The sequence below is a fragment of the Notechis scutatus genome, chromosome 4, assembly GCF_049901735.1.
Source record: "Notechis scutatus isolate UNSWTSFEM ecotype Mainland chromosome 4, rNotScu1.2, whole genome shotgun sequence".
NCBI lineage: Eukaryota > Metazoa > Chordata > Lepidosauria > Squamata > Elapidae > Notechis > Notechis scutatus.
In genome coordinates this window covers 1588452-1605863 of record NC_142012.1, presented here as the reverse complement: position 1 = coordinate 1605863, position 17412 = coordinate 1588452, and the positions used below count along the sequence as shown (strand labels likewise).

The following is a 17412-nucleotide window of genomic DNA, read 5'->3' as shown; positions in this document are numbered from 1 at the left end:
TTTGGGCCAATCACCAGGAGACGGTGAGTTCTAGTCCCGCCTTAGACAGGAAAGCCAGCTGGGTGACTTTGGGCCAATCACCAGGAGACGGTGAGTTCTAGTCCCGCCTTAGACAGGAAAGCCAGCTGGGTGACTTTGGGCCAATCACCAGGAGACGGTGAGTTCTAGTCCCGCCTTAGACAGGAAAGCCAGCTGGGTGACTTTGGGCCAATCACCAGGAGACGGTGAGTTCTAGTCCCGCCTTAGACAGGAAAGCCAGCTGGGTGACTTTGGGCCAATCACCAGGAGACGGTGAGTTCTAGTCCCGCCTTAGACAGGAAAGCCAGCTGGGTGACTTTGGGCCAATCACCAGGAGACGGGGAGTTCTAGTCCCGCCTTAGACATGAAAGCCAGCTGGGTGACTTTGGGCCAATCACCAGGAGACGGGGAGTTCTAGTCCCGCCTTAGACAGGAAAGCCAGCTGGGTGACTTTGGGCCAATCACCAGGAGACGGTGAGTTCTAGTCCCGCCTTAGACATGAAAGCCAGCTGGGTGACTTTGGGCCAATCACCAGGAGACGGTGAGTTCTAGTCCCGCCTTAGACAGGAAAGCCAGCTGGGTGACTTTGGGCCAACCACCAGGAGATGGTGAGTTCTAGTCCCGCCTTAGAAATGAAAGCCAGCTGGGTGACTTTGGGACAACCACCAGGAGATGGTGAATTCTAGTCCCGCCTTAGACATGAAAGCCAGCTGGGTGACTTTGGGCCAATCACCAGGAGACGGTGAGTTCTAGTCCCGCCTTAGGAATGAAAGCCAACTGGGTGACTTTGGGCCAATCACCAGGAGATGGTGAGTTCTAGTCCCGCCTTAGGAATGAAAGCCAACTGGGTGACTTTGGGCCAATCACCAGGAGACAGTGAGTTCTAGTCCCGCCTTAGGCATGAAAGCCAGTAGGGTGACTTTGTGCCAATCACCAGGAGACGGTGAGTTCTAGTCCCACCTTAAGCATGAAAGCTACAATGCAATTTTTTTTGGCAGGAGGGGGTCAGTTTTGACGTATCTAAGATTGAAGCCAGGCAAGGACATCTCACAGAATTGATTTCTCTTCCCTTCCTTCCTTTTCAGCTGCTTCTTGTCTCTGCTTCTCGTGGCTGCTGTGGTTTGGAAGATTAAGCAAAGCTGCTGGGCATCGCGACGGAGAGAGGTGGGTCAGAATGACACAATTGCCGCTTTCTGCAGTGATCTGTGTGGTTTTTAATCTCAGCTTCTAGGTTCCCTTTTTTCCCCCCGCCCTCCTTAAAGAGAAGCAACCAATTTGCTTTGGGGAAAAAAACCCTAATGTCCAGGATTGGTATGCAGGCAGGCACAGCTCTGCTCCTCATTCCTGGCACTTGCACCATTGACAGTCCTTGAGTTGCAACCGTTAGTTTTCGCAACTGCTCAAAGTTACACCAGCACGCCGAAAAGTGACTTATGACTTTTCCTTGCACTCAGAACCGTTTCATCGTCCCCAGGGTCACGACAGCGAAACTGGCAGTTTGTGTCCTTTCCCAGCTGGGTTCTGACTATCAGCGGGGGAAGGTGGATTTACATAACAATTGCACGTTTCAGTTAACAACCACAGGTTCACATAATGACCATCGCCAGAAAAAAACAAACCCCAATCCTCCCATGAAATCGGTCATGTGGATGTCCCATTTTATGACTATCACAACTGATGAACTGCAATGGGCAGGCTCCGTTACAGTCGTAAGGCAAGGACTACTTTGTCCATATATAACAGTGGTGGCTACCCATTTTGGGTTCCTGTGCCAAAAAATTGTGGGTGTGCTTGCACGCTCGCGCTCGCGTGCCAGCACCCAGAAGGCAATGCGTGCCCCCCCCACACCCACTACACATGCGTGTGCAATCCCCACCCACCCTCCCCCGCCACTCCCTTACCTGCACTGCACCTCACAGCTGATTTTTGGTCAGTTTGAGGCCTTTTTTGGCCTCCCAGAGGCTTGAGGGAGGCTTCTGCAGGCTTTGCAGGCCGAAAACTAGGCCTGTTTCGTCACTTCTGGTATTTCCGGAAAAACAGGAAGTGATGAAACGGGCCTAGTTTTCGGCCTGCAGAAGCCTTCCTCAAGCCTCTGGGAGGCCGAAAAAGGCCTCAAACAGGCTAAAAATCGGCTGTGAAGCGCACACATGTGCAGTGAGGTATGTTTGCCTGCAGCTCGCATGCCGGCACAAATGGCTCTGCGCGCCACCTGTGGCACGCGTGCCATAGGTTCGCCATCACGGATATATAACATCAAGTTCCTTGAAAAAAGAGGCAGCTCACTTCCATATAACTCAGTGCAGAACCAGGTGTATTAAGCATTTGCTGTAATTTCTAGCCTTTGTTTTTCTGTTTTTGTTTGTCTACGCTTTGTTTTTAAATTTGAAAAAAATGTTAAGTAGCACAAACGCAAAGATTAAGGGGCTGTGAAAAGAACAAAAGAGTCAAGTACAAACAATACACTACGAATAAGCAAACAAGAGATCTGGAGTGTCACGTAGATTATGGTTTTTCCAGCATATCGTTAATTACTTGCAAGTAACAGAACATATTATGTCACTTTAAAATTTTAGAAACTGCTATTAGGCTAAAGAATATGTTATTACAAACAGTGGTCAGCTCCGTTCAAAATTAAGAGGTATAATTAATGAATCAGTGTTGCCAAGGTAGCGGAAGTGGAATATCCCATGAAGTTAAATTATAGATTCCATCCATAGAAAAATCAAAATTTTGGAGGGTGCAACGCTGTGCGTCAAATTATAGTCCAGGCATGCTTCCCCGTTAGAATTCAATTCCTCATCAGATTTAATTTTAAGATACGAAGGTATTCTGGACACGGAAGCATATTCCCTAATTTAATGCACAGCAGTTAAAACAGATTGTCCTCAAACATCAGCACTGAAAAAAGGGAGTTATGACCATTTTTCAAACTTATGACTATTGCAACATCCCCTTATTCACGTGATCAAAATTCAAAGGCTTGGCAACTGGCATGTACTTATGACAGTTACAGTGTCTCGGACTCACCTGATCTCCTTTTGCGACCTTCTGACAAGCAAAGTCAATGGGGAAGCCAGATTCACTTAACAACCGCATTACTCACTTAACAACACCAGCGATTCACTTAACAACCGTGGCAAAGGAGGCCATAACACGGGGCAGAATTTACTTAGCAATTGTTTCACTTAGGATCGAGAAGCTTGGGTGGTCGTACGTTGAGGACTATCAATCAAAGCTAATCCAGTGTATTTGTCAGGATTCCGGCAGTTGCCCCCAATTAAATCCTGAGTCTCGAGCCAAACTTCCAAAACTTCAAAAGGATTTATTGGGAGTTAACATGTCGGCACTGCCTGGGTGCAGCCAACTCTGTGACTGTCATGCCCCTGTTAGAATCTGACTCCGAGGGAGAGGAGGAACAGCCAACAGGGAGTGGGAGTGTGGCTCCGGAGGTTGTGGAGGAAACTGGGAAAGGGCAGAGGCCGGCTGAGCGGTCAGAGGAAGACCCAGGGCCATCCTGTCTGCATCCTAGGGCACGCAGGGAGGAGCGGATAAGGGAGAAACATGAAAGGGATGGTCTACTGGGGAGGAAAGGGCCCTGATCCCCTTCATGGGCTGCAGCTGGGAGGACTGTTTAAAAAGACAAACTGCGCGTGGCCCAATGCTGGAAGCAAAGCGTGAAAATGTTTCTATTCTGTCTGTTCTTATTTGAATTCTGTCGTCCTTCCCAGTGTGTGTATTTCGATATTTGTGGGCATCTTCAAGCCCTTATCCTGCCTTGTCTCATGAATTGCTTCAGTGCAGTTTGTGTTGTTGTTTTTTCTATTTATAATTTATATGTATTTTGAGTTTGAACGGAATTTCTTCCTTTTCGCAACTGTTTGTGGGGAGTTTTTTCTCCAGTCAATGATGATTTGACCTCTGAAGCCAAGTTGAAGGAATTAAAGGGACTTCACCTGTTTTTGTGACTTTGTTGCTTTTGTATCCCACCTGGGTCATCACAGTGACACAATCATTCATTGTCACTCTTGACCCTGGTTTTCCCTCCACCCCCTGGGTGTATCATAATTCATATTCTCCAATGGGACACATCCATAGCCAAGAGTCATCAATCATGCTTTCTAGTTAAGATTTTTGCATAGCAGACACTTCAGTCACCTAGTTACTATCTCTGAAAAACTATGTATGGAATGCACTTTCGATTTCCAAGCTGCCACACTGTGCTTTCAAAACTCTTTCCCCCCCTACCTTTCTGTTGGCAACTCTAAGACGAGCATAGAAATATTTTATGAGTTGGTAGTATTTTCTCTGCAGTCATGTGGGTCCAAATGTGGTTCTCTCTCTCTCTCTCTCTCTCTCACACACACACACACATATACACACATGCACAATCATGCCCCTCTCGCTGCGTTTGACCAAACCTTTGCAAGAAAGAATATCAGCCTTGCTCCCAAGACCTCTGCAATTTGAATGAAGTGTAATATTTTACGAAGGGTTTAATTGTAAAGGAAATTGACTGTACATTGCTGCCCCAGCCATACCTGCCACTTAAGTCTTAATTACCCTTTTCCCTCAAGATACCGATATTGCTCCGTTCTCCGAGATTGCCATGGCTACAGTCGCCTAACCCAACATTTGTTCGCATTCAAAGTGTTTCTCTTTGTATTGATTTTTTTGGGGGGGACATTTCCATTCTTCGGCCGGCTCTCGTTTCTGGTGTTTTTGGTACAAATAGGCAGGCGCCTTGGATTCAGGAAGGAGATTTATCGATAGAAAAGGATATTTGTAGCTCTGCGTTGAACCGTGTGTGTCTGGGGTGTCCTTGGTGCCCTCTGAGCTTGGTGGTATTCTTGCAGACATTTCATTACCAAATTAGGCTACACCATCAGTGCTACAAGGGAGTGGGGTTTGCCGAATGGACAAGGAAGAGAAGTGTGGGGTCCTTGGTGCTTTCCGAGGTTGGCTGTTTTCTTACAGATGCTTTATGGTGCAACTAGGGTAACATCTTCAAAGGTAGAAGAGAGTGGGGTTTGTACGGAAGAGGAGGAGGAGGAGGAGGACAACGATGATGGTGGTGTCCTTAGTGCTCTCTGATCTTGATGGTTTCCTTGCAGACGTCTCATTACCAAACTAGGTAACATCATCAGTGCCACAGAGATTTATCCCTGAACTTCCCAGGAGGAGGAGGAGGAGGGGGGGAACCGACCAAGCATAACTTCTACTACTCCCTTGCCCTGATGGCAGGATCCTGTTTGACTGAGGTTGGAAAAACGAGACCATAAAGACCCCATGGTCAAGTGGTCAAGTTGACCCCCGTGGTCAGTCCTAAGACACACAGCTTAGAAAGAAGAAAGCCATTTCGGATTCCAGACAAGATCCGGGCATTGGCTGAGAAGGGTAGCCAAATCTACGGTGGTTCTCCTTGGTGATGTTTTGAAGGCCTAAGAGAGTATGCTTTGGAGGAAGCCAAGTGTGGTGTGACCATCACAGCTTGCAAGTACTTTTCCATCTCTCCCAGCAAACTTGAGAGAAACTAGACAATTATTTTCTAATTCTAAGTATGAGGTGAGATGTCCAACATCTCTCAGAACTAAGTTGGCTATCTTGGGAATAAATAATAATAATAATAATAATAATAATAATAATAAATAAATAAATAATAATAATAATAATAATAATAATAATAATAATAATAATAATACCAACCAGCCCCAAAGGCTGTGAATCATAATAACCAAATAATAATAATAATAATAATAATAATAATAATACCATCTACCAACCAGCCCCAAAGGCTGTGAATCTCACTAAAGATTAGCCAATAATAATGATGATGATGATGGTAATAATAATAATAATAATAATAATAATAACCATCATCATCTACCAACCAGCCCCAAAGGCTGTGAATCTCACTAAAGATTAACCAATAATAATAATAATAATAATAATAATAATAATAATAATAATAATAATAATAATCAACTTTATTGTCATTGTACATATATACACAGTATACATATAGAATGAAATTCATGTAACACCCAGAAACTAGACTCAACATGCACACACACACATACACACATGACAATCCCCAAACACACCCCCACGCACCAAAATTCCCCTCCCCCTAAAACACACAAGCATCCATGCAACAGACAAAGTAATACTGTCCAACAGCTCACTGATGGTGGTCCTTAAGTTCATTGTGAAGTGCCATTATAGCTCTGGGATAAAAGCAACCTTGGCGACTTTAAGATCTGTGGACTTCAACTCCCAGGTTTCCCCAGCCAGCCATGCTAGCTGGGGAATTCTGGGAGTTGATGTCCAGAAGGTCTTGAAGTCACCAAGATTGGACACACCTGGTGTTATCTGTTTTAAGAATGCAGAAGATGCAACCAGATGATGTTTTAGAGCTGTGCAGGACAATTTTATTTCCCTTCTGTCCAATTGGAGGGGTATTTCACAGCACAACAATGCAGGTTATTAAGAAAACCCATCAATCAATAAACTTCAAAAACTTTTCGGTGTGCTCCATCTAACAGGCATGGAGAAATCTGAAGACGAAAAGGAACGTAACAAAATGTTAAAAAGCGACAAGATTTATGTGGCTCCTTACCAAGCACATCTAAATCCTATTAAAGTAAGCACAATATCTTTACCATCCCCAACTTTTGAGCACCCCCAGTCTTTGGAAAGTTGAAAACATTTGACCCACCCTACAAACAGCCGCTGTTTTTTTCTCTCCAGATTTTCTGGGTGAAACTCTTCCCAGAGATGGGGCTGTTTTCTCCCCCCACCCCTCCTCTAAATTAAACATTATTAATCAGGGTATCTTTTTTTTTTTATGCTGGAGAAAGGCAGAGAAATGCCATGTTCTGCCCCAGGCCAAGTTAAAATATTTAATGAGGGTTTAGACAGAAAATGTCACCGGTATGAAATGATTTTTAAATACGTGTTTTGCAACGGTGATCCTTACAGTAGTTTATTAGCCTAAGTCCGTTATCCTTGGTGTATGCCTTGAATCTAAAACGACCAGTCAAATTTCACCAAAAGTTTGTGTCAACTCATAAAATATGTCTCTGGTCTCTTTAGAGTTGCCAACAGAAAAGGAAGGAAGGACAATGTGGAAGCTTGCAAACCGAAAGCGCATTCCATAAATGTTTTCAAAGATAGTAACTAGGTGACTGAAGTTTCTTCCGTGTAAATATCTAACTGGAGAGCCTGATTGATGACTCTGGGCTATGGAGGTGTCCCATTGGAGAATATGAATTAGGATACACCCAGAGGGGTGGGGGAGAAAGAGAGAGAGGGAGAGGGAGAAAGAGAGGGAGGGAGGGAGAGGGGAGAAAGAGGGAGGGAAAGAGAAAGAGAGAGGGAGGGACAGGGAGAAACAGAAAGAGAGGAGAAAGAGAGAGAGAGGGGGAGAAAGAGGGGAGAGGGGAGAAAGAGAGAGAGGGAGGGAAAGAGAAAGAAAGAGAGAGGGAGGGAGAGGGAGAGAAAGAGAGAGAGGGAGGGAGGGAGAGAGAGAGGTGGGGTGGCTAGCATTGGCACCACCTCTTAGCCACTCCACCCAGGGCAGCACTGCAAAACATTTAATTTTCTTTTAGTCCGTCTGAATCCCCTCTTGTCCCCTACGAGCATCTTTGAGCCTTAACACCCCTTTCTCAAATCCCTGGATAAAATGGAGGAAATGGGATCCCTCCATTTGGGGAATTATAATAATTCCTTAAATAATGACATGACATGATTCTTTGGGGCTCCGTTGATGGGGGAGCCGTTATTATAGTCTTCTGCATTCCTCCTTTGCATTTGCATTGGGGGTCTTTTATTTTTAGCCATCTGCTTGCCATACAGGTCATTTTATTGTCTTTATTTTTTCCTGTTTTAGGGCCTGGTTCTGATCGCGTAATGGGTTTTAATGGGTTTAATCCATGACTGATTAAGCCTCCATTTGTCTCGTGGTTTCATGTGACACCCAATTCCCACAAGGTTCTCTCTCTCTCTCTCTCTCTCTCTCCTTCTCTCTCTCTCCCTCTCCTTCTCTCTGTTTGTCGTAATTTGAAAAGTGAAAACGCCTGTTGAGAAGCATTTGAATTTTAATTTCTTTGGTTCCTTTTTCTTTTTCTCAAAAATAAATAAATAAATAAATAATGCCGTAAATGTGGCTTTACAAAGTTGGTTACAAACCTAATTAGCTAACGTTAATGCAATCGCTGCCCCAGGGAACTGAAAACTTAATTTTAAGCGATGATGGAAATACCACCGCAGAATTATTTATCGGTTGCCTCGTGTGGATCTCTGCATAAGGGAGGCTGTGTGTGTTTTTCCCCTCCGTTTTTCGCTTCTCGGAGGACCCAGCGTGTTTGTTTTAGGCATTTTGGGGTTTCTTACTGTAAAAAATAAAATAAAATAAAATCCCAAAGTTACAAAATCTGTTTTTTGGGCTTTTTGCCTCAGTGCTTAGATGAGATGAAAGTACGGAGGGCTTTTAAAGAATTGAAAACAGGTTTTCAAGGGCTGGGAACACTTCTTTTTAATACAGATAGTCCTTGACTTACAGCAGTTCTCCAACAGCTTGAAGTTACAACAGCACTGAAAAAAAAGGGGCCATTTTTCACACAGTGGCAGCATCAAAATTTGGCACCTAGCTCGTATTTACGAAAGTCGCCATGTCCCCAGGAGTCATGTGATCCCCTTTTGCGACATCCTCAAAGATCCATCTCATCCTGGGCACCCTTTTTTTTAAACTATTGCCATCTGGCAGACTGTACAGGGAAATAAGAACAAGGACAAATAGGCTGAAAAGGAAACTGGGGAAGGGCAAAGTCCAGCTGGGCAGAGCAGGAGAGAGGTAGACCAAGGGATAGGGGGTTCAGAGGAAAACCCAGGCCCACCCCCCTCTTCATCCTAGGACACGCAGAGAGAAACGGAGAAGGGAGCAACGTGGGTTGCGTGGCTTATGGGGGAGGAAAGGGCCCTGATTCCCTTCATTAGCCACAGCTGGGAAGAGAGTTGAAAAGAAATGCATGCTGAGTGCAGCAGCTTCTGGGGAGCAAACGTGACTTTATCTTGTGTTGTCGTGGCTTATCTGTGTTCCTGGCATCTTCCCAACCATGTGAGTTTTGCCGTGCCTTCAAGTCTGAAATTCTTGCTCCTGCTAAACGAATTACTTCAGTTTGGCTTGGCTGGACTTCTAGTTACAGTTTGTGTTGACCATGTTTTGGACTTGATTCCCTGCAGCCCAAGGCTGTTCCTGGGAGAGTTTTTCTCCAACCCAGAAGGTAACCAGGACATTGGGGACAAAGTTGGAGATAATGAAGGGACTCTTAGTGATTATCTGACTGTGTTGCCTTGGTGCCACGCTCCTTTGGGTCATCACAGTGGGTTTGTGTCTATTTTCATAGTCATAATGTACACTGAAGATGGTATTTGTATTCATTGTACAGGGTGCAATGACAAGAAAGTAAATTAAACTGACAAGCAAAGTCAGTGGGGAAGCCAGATTCGCTTAACAACCCGTGTCACTAACTTAATGACTCCAGGGATTCACTTCATAACGGTGGCAAGAAAGTTTGTAAAAGAGGACAAAACACACTTAACTGTTGTGACTCGGAGGTTTGAGCCTGCTCTGTTAGAAGACACAGACTTGAGCCATGAGGAAGAGGAGGATTTGGCTCTGAGGTTTGAGCCTGCTTTGCTGGAGGATTTGGAATCATCTTCCTCCCCAGGACCTTCCTCCCTGGTTGTGCCTCAGGTGTCGGCAGATAATCAGGAGAGCGTAGCAGAGCCTCTGGCTGAGGATCAAACTGAGGAATGTTGGTTTGATGCGAGGCAAAGATGCAGGCATAGGCGTGAGATGCAACGCAGAAGGAAAGGACAAATCAGGGACTGAGATGAGAGACTGACACGCCCCTCAGGGAATAAAAGGGGGCGTGTTAGCTCTGGATTCTCACTCGGGACAACTTGTTACTTTGGGATAGAAGCTTCGACAAATTCTGTGTGTGGCGTTTGCCTGTGATTTATGGTCTTGCTTTATTAATCGGACTTGGCAAGCAGCTTGTGGGAGACTGCCAAGGACTTCTCCAGCCAAAGGAATTTAACCCTGTCGTTACTGGTCTTGTCTGCTTGTTTATATTCCTTTGGAAACTTGGACTCTCACCTCGTGGGCACAGGTGAGACATAACACTTAACTATCTTGCTTAGCAAGGTAGAAAACTTGTTCTCCGTTATGGTCGTAAGTCAAGGACTACCTCTTACCCAAGAACCCAACACCTTTGGTTATTTTAAGATGGGTAGACTACTGCCCCAGACATGATATTGTTCCGATTAAAATCGGAATTCCGATTTTTTTGGGAATTGCACCCCCCCTTCCCCCCTTCTTCTCCTCCTTCCCCTCCCCTCGGAGGCCCCGAGTCAGGAGTTGCTACCGCCTGCGTGGCTCCAGTCCCGCGTTGCCTCAGGAAGGGAAAGGCAAAAAGGAAGAGCCGCGGCGGCGCTTTGCAACGGCAGCAGCGGCTCCTGGTTTTGCCTTTTCCTTCCCGAGGCAACGCGGGACTGGAGCCGCGCGGAGCCGCGCCGGCAGTAGCAACTCCTGACAGCCCCAGCCGGATACTGACGGAGCCCGGGCGGGCGGGAGCGAGCAGAGCCCGGGCGGGCGGGCGGTGCGAGCGGAGGCCACTGAGCGGCAGGAAAAGGGAGCTGGGCAGCGATTTCTTGGCGCGCGGTGGGGGGGTCTCTTTGGCCGGCCCGTTTTTTTTTCAGAGGGGAATATCATGCCTGTGCCCCCAGAATTCCCAGGCCTGGCTTCCAATCTTAAAATGACCGAGGTTGACAAACACTGTTCCATGTACTTGTGCTTTGCTCCAGGGGTGGGATTCTACCTGGTCGGACTGGTTCTATAACAACTGGTTGTTAGGATTCTTCCCAGTTTGCAGAAATGGCAAATTGCACCACTGGCTGGCCCTGGCCCTCCCCTCCACGCCCACTCACTCTTTACCTGGCATGCGCGCCATCAAATTTGCCTGTTTGGTAAGTTGCTATTTTTCCTCCCCTCCCCCCCCCGACCATCATCTGTTCTGCCGTGCCGGGAGATTTAGATTAGCTAGGAAGCAGGAAACCGTTGGATTTCTTGCTTTCTAGCTAATTAAAAGCAGAGCTGAAACTTCCTTACGACTGAAGCTTCTATTTTTCAGTGCAGACTCAGGCAGCAGATGGCAGAAAGGTAGATCTCTGAATGAATCTGTGATTCTGCGAGCAACTCAATCTGCCTGCCTGCTTTGCCTGATTTTGAGTAAAAGTTGCTTTTTTATTATAAAAAGTTCAATATTTACATAAATATAATATTTACATACAAGCCACACCCAGCCAGTCACATGACCGCCAAGCCACACCCACAAATTAGGCCACACCCACAGAACAGGTTGTTAAGAAATTTGAATCCCACCCCTGCCTTTGTGTGTTTGTGTGTGTGTGTGTGAGAGAGAGAGAGAGAGAAGGAGAGAGAAAGGTTAGATCAGATCTAACCTCTCTCTCTCTCTCTCTCCCATCAACATCAGTAAGCCAACGTCAGTCACAATGCATATTAGTGGTCCCCGGGATTTACAATTACGAGTTTGGTGGTCCCTGAGGTCCAAAAGTTTGGCAACCCCTGCCCCAAAGCACCAGAGGACAAGGCAAAAAATGATAGATGCAAACTAACCAAGGACAGAAGCAACCTGGAATTAAGGAGAAATTTCCTGACAGTGATGACAATTAACCAGTGGAACAGCTTGCCACCAGAAGTTGTGGATGCTCCATTGCTGGAAGCTTTTAAGAAGACTCGTTTGTGTGAAATGGTAGAAGGTCTCCTGCTTGAGTGGGGGCTGGACTAGATGACCTCCAAGGTCCATTTCAGCTGAATTGAAAAAAAAAATTGAAAAATGGTGTTCACATATAACATGAAGCCACGAGGCAGGCACAGGTTGCAAACGGCAACAACTAGATGGAATCAAAACTTTTATTTGGATCATAGATCAGCATGAAATAACACCAGACAACTAGATATGTACATTACACTTAGCCAAAATCAAATAAACCCCATTAGGGCTTGATTTGATGTGAGAAGCTGGTCCATGTGTTGAGCATGCCATGGAATAGCAGGAATTGATCATAAGCATAAATGCATAATATTTTCCACCATATACAGTATACGTATTAGCAGTTTTGCCTGCTAAACATATACTAAATATCCATATACTATGCTTATTTCTGACAACTCCAAACATGGCCATTAGTCTGGTTTTGCTGCCTCCAGCCATTACACAATTATTTGGAAAACACTTTTCAGTTTTTCTGTCAAGGGAGGCATCGCAATAAATCTTAGCGCATCCAACCTATAGTTTGGATACTACCTTTTTTTATTTCTTTGCTATGAAATGTATTGGCAAATTATACGTTATGGTTCTTTGTCTGGCTTTATTTTGCTGTCGCTCTTACTGCAGATTCTCTCATTGTGCATGTCCTAAAATATCCTGTCTTATGAGTAGACTATACATAAAAGCAAAATGCCACTCACACATCATCAGAAAATCTCCAGAACCGTAAAGCCTACAAACTTGAAATTTGGCCCCTACGTTCCTCCTGGCTTCTAAGTGCTCACTAAGAAAGGATTGTTCGAAATGACCATCAGAGCATTAGTATTTCCTATACTATTATTATTATTATTATTATTATTATTATTATTATTATTATTATTATTATTAACACGCTCTGATGCTAATAAGTTCTACTCCCCCTCCCCACCTGAAAAGAAATCTCTTCCAAATGCAAAACACAAGCAGAGGAGAGGAGGTTCAGTTTCACAGCACCAAGCAGCTTTAGTACAGAACAGTTGAGCTAAGCCACGCCCAGGCTCCTTGCTGTCTCCTTGCTCACACAACAAATACTGCTTCAGTTTCCAAGCAACCCTCAACTCTTTCACACACTGACAGGACGCTAGCCAGAGAAATACCGATGGATACTGGGAGGCAGAGGCAGAATTCCCCCACCTTATTTTCCTCCCCAAAAACTAAGCCCAACCACATAGTTTCGTCGCGAAGCACGGGGATCGAGCTAGTGATAAATAAAACAGCTGTGGGATGGAGTGCATTGGACAGAGGTTGAATGGTGAGCTCCTGGGTGCTCTCTGAGCTTGGTGGCTTTCTTGGCAGACGTCTCATGACCCAACTAAGTAACATCATCAGTGCTAGAAGGGAGGGAGGTTTATAGGGGGGAGGAGGAAGAGGGGAGGAGGAGAATGGTGACGTCCTTGGTGCTCTCTGAGATTGGTGGTTTTCTTGCAGACGTTCCATTATCAAACCAGTAAGAGTGCTGGAGGTGGTGGTGTACTTTTGATGATGTGATGATTATCAGCGCTAATTGGCACTGATGTTGTTACTTCGTTTGGTAATGAAACGTCTGCACGAAAAGTTCAGAGAGCATCAAGGATCCCACAGTTGTCCTCCTCCTCCTCCTCCTCCTCCTCCTCCTCCTCCTCCTCCTCCTCCCTCTGCAAGCCCCACTCGCTCCTAGCATTGATGATGTTACTTAGTTTGGTAATGAAACGTCTGCACGAAAAGTTCAGAGAGCATCAAGGATCCCACAGTCGTCGTCGTCCTCCTCCTCCTCCTCCTCACAAACCCCACTCCATTCTAGCACTGATGATGTTACCTAGTTGGGTCACGAAACGTCTGCAAGAAAACCACCATGCTCAGAAAGCACCAAGAATCCCGCAGTTCGACCCTGAGCTGCAAATATTCTCCTCTATCGGATTGCATATAGCGTTTTTTAAAAAAAGTGGATAGAATAGCCAAGATTGGGATCTGACCAGCACAAGAGAAAAACAGGCCTGTTATTTCTCATGACTTGGAAAATTTACATCTGTTGATGCAATCTAAAATTGCATTTGTGTTTTTTGGGTGGTTGGTTTTTTTTTTTTTTGCTGCCACCTCTCACTGCAAACTCATCTTCACTTTGCATTCGATTATTATTTCAAGTTGTCTCTTGACAAGCTCTATTGTCAAGCCCGGTATTTTCCTATCCTGTGCTTTTGTGTCTCTTCAGCGGCGTTTATAGGAATTGGGAGACCGTTTCTCTTAATGCGCAAAGCCCCAACGACATCAAAATTGTCCTCTTTTGGAGAAGGCTGCCTTATTAATGACTTAAGTGAAGAAATAGAAGGAATGCATTAAAAGCAAAGAGAAAAAAAGAGAACAGAAGACCCAAAAATGCAATTCTAAATTATCTTTGGAAATTAAATCACCCTGAGCATAACGGTAGAATTTAAGGCATTCTGTCTCTCATTGTGTGTTGATAGTATGGGTGGTCCTTGACTTACAACCACAATCGAGCCCAAAATACCCAGGGGTGGGATTCTACCTGGTCGGACCGGTTCTATAGAACCGTTTGTTAGGATTCTGCCCAGTTCAGAGAACTGGCAAATCGTGCCACTGGCTGGCCCTTCTCCTCCCCACCCCACCCACTCATTCCTTACCTGGCAAACTTGCCTGCTAAATAGTTATTTTTCTGTTTTTGTTCCCCCAACCATCAGCTGTTCTGCTGTGCCAGGAGATTTAGATTAGCTAGAAAGCAGGAAATAGTTGGATTTCTTGCTTTCTAACTAATCTAAAAGCAGAGCTGAACCTTCCTTAGGACTGAAGCTTTTATTTTTCAGTGCAGACTCAGGTAGCAGATGGCAGAAAGGTAGATCTCTGAATGAATCTGTGATTCTGGGTGCAACTCAATCTGCCTGCCTCTGCTTTGCCTGATTTTGGGTAAAAGTTGCTCTTTTTTAAAATTAAAAAAATATATATCAATATTTACATATAAGGTGTGTTGTGAGTTAATTTTGTGAGTTTGCTTGTCAGCAGATATTATGGTGACAGACTCAGGTAGCAGATTGCAGACGGATAGATCTCTGAGTGAATCTGTGATTCTGCAAGCAACTCAATCTGCTTTGCCTGCTTTGGGGTAAAAGTTGCTCTTTTTCAAATTAAAAAAAAAATCAATATTTACATAAATATTAGAATATTTACATACAAGCCAGGCCAGCCAGTCATGTGACCACCAAGCCATGCCCAACCAGCAAGCCACCATCCAGGCACATGACCACCAAGCCACACCCACAAATTAGGCCACGCCCACAGAACTGGTTGTTAAGACATTGGAATCCCACCCCTGAAAATATCCATTGTTAAGTGAGACCTTTGTTGTGAATTTCCCCCCCATTGCCACAGTTGTTTAAGTGAATCCCTGCAGTTGCTGAGTTAGGCAACAACGGTCGTTAAGTGAATCTGGCTTCCCCATGGGCTTTGCTCATCAGAAGGTCGCAAAAGGGGATCACCTGACAAACCCCCACCCCGGACACAGTGACCGTCACAAATACGAGACAGTTGCCAAGCATCCGAATTTTGAACACTTGATTGGGGTTGCTGCAACGGTCGTAAGTGTGAAAAATGGTCATAAGTCACTTTTTTCAGCACCGTTGTAACTTTGAATGGTCACTAAGTGAACTGTTGTAAGTCGAGGACCATCTGTACCTAATATTTCTCTGGGTTTTTTTTTCCAACAATGCCAAAAGATTAGGAAATATCAGACTCTCTAGATCAGAGGTCTCCAAACTTGGCAGCTTTAACACTTGTGGACTTCAATTCCCAGAATTCCTGAGCTCACATGACTGGAGGAGGAATTCTGGGAGTTGAAGTCCACAAGTCTTAAACCTGTCAAGTTTGAAGACCCCTGGGCTAGATCAAGGGTGGGAAACAATGGCCCCTTTATGACTTGTGGACTTCAACTCCCAGAATTCCTGAGCCACCATGGCGAAAGCAAGCAAGGCTTCCTGAGGAAATCTGGGACTTGAAGTCCTCAAGACATACAGGGGCCGTTGTTCCCCATTTCTGCTCTACATGAAGAAGGGCCTGGATCTTGTTCGGTCCTGTAGTCAACAAAGCCCTTTTGAAATGGGTTGTGTGCCCCCTCAGAAGCGTGTTCAGAAAGGATATTTGCTCACTTTTCATGCATCTTTTAGTTGCCTAAGTTTGTAGAGCAATGTTTCCCAAACAGCAACGTTGACAGGAGTGGACTCCCAGAATCCTCCAGCCAGCCAAGCCGGCTAAGAAATTCTGGGAGTTGAAGTCCACAGGTCCTAAAAGGGCCCATTCCTGTCCTAAAACAAGATGGCTGATGGGGAAATCAAACCCGCCTCTCTGTTGTTTTACTAAGTCTTGGTTGTGGAAAGATCACCACTTTTATTTTATTATATTTTATTTTATTTTATTTTATTTTATTTTATTTTATTTTATTTTTTATTTTTATTTTATTTTATTTTATTTTATTTTATTTTATTTTATTTAATATTTATTTTTATTTTATTTTATTTATTTTTATTTGTCAATTGCTTACAAGATAGTAGGTATAAGTGTACACATAGTTATGAATACATGAAATGGGTACATATAAGAAAAATAAAAGAAACAATAGGACAGGGACGGTATAAGTATAAACATAGTTATGAAGAAGACATATGAAATGGGTACATATAAGAAAAAAAAAGAAACAATAGGACAGGGAGAAGTATAAACATCGTTATGAATACATGAAATGGGTATAAGAAAAATAAAAAGAAACCATAGGACAGGGACGGTAGGCCCATTGGTCCGCTTATGCACACCCCCTACAGACCTCTTAGGAAAGGGGTGAGGTCAACAGTAGACAGTCTGAGGTTAAAGTTTTTGGGGTTTGGGGAAGAAACCACAGAGTCAGGTAGAGGATTCCAGACATTGACCACTCTGTTGCTGAAGTCGTATTTCCTGCATTCAAGTTTGGTGCAGTTTACCTTGAGTTTGTATCTATTGTTTGCTCTTGTGTTGTTATGGTTGAACCCCAAGGAGATCGTGCCAATCCTTCGCTCCTTCTCCCTCCCTCTTTCTTCCCCTCCCTTTCTTCTCTTCTCTGGTGTTGGATCAACCTCGTCTCCTTCATTTAAAAGCAGTCCTCGGCTTATGGCTGTCCATTTAACAAGGTTCCCAAGTTACAACAGCCTTGGAAAAAATGCTTTATCCTCAGAGTCGAGGCTGCCGCGGTCACAGGACCGCAATTCGGGCTCTTGACAACCAGCTTGAATCAAATGATTTCGTTTATTTATTTATATATTTAATTTATATTGCTGCCTATTCGCCCATAGTGATTCCGACTCCTTTTCTGACTCCTTTTCCTCCTCCCCCTCTTCCACCATCACCAGTACCAACACTCTGCAAAATCCCTGCATTCTGGCATTGATGATGGTACCTAGCTGGGTCATGAAACGTCTCCAAGAAAGCCCCCAAGCTCAGAGAGCCCCAAGGACCCCCTTCCTTTCAATCCCTGAGCTGCAAACATTCT

General features: G+C 44.6%; 1 protein-coding gene across 1 annotated transcript in view; it reads left to right on the top strand.

The window, feature by feature from the left end:
* ATRN (attractin) overlaps nucleotides 1-17412 on the top strand; it is a 246933-nt gene that overhangs the window by 192595 nt on the left and 36926 nt on the right. The window contains exon 26 of the mRNA XM_087962695.1: nucleotides 1104-1182. Within this exon, the coding sequence (XP_087818821.1) occupies nucleotides 1104-1182 (79 nt within the window). The remainder of the gene's footprint in view (nucleotides 1-1103; nucleotides 1183-17412) is intronic.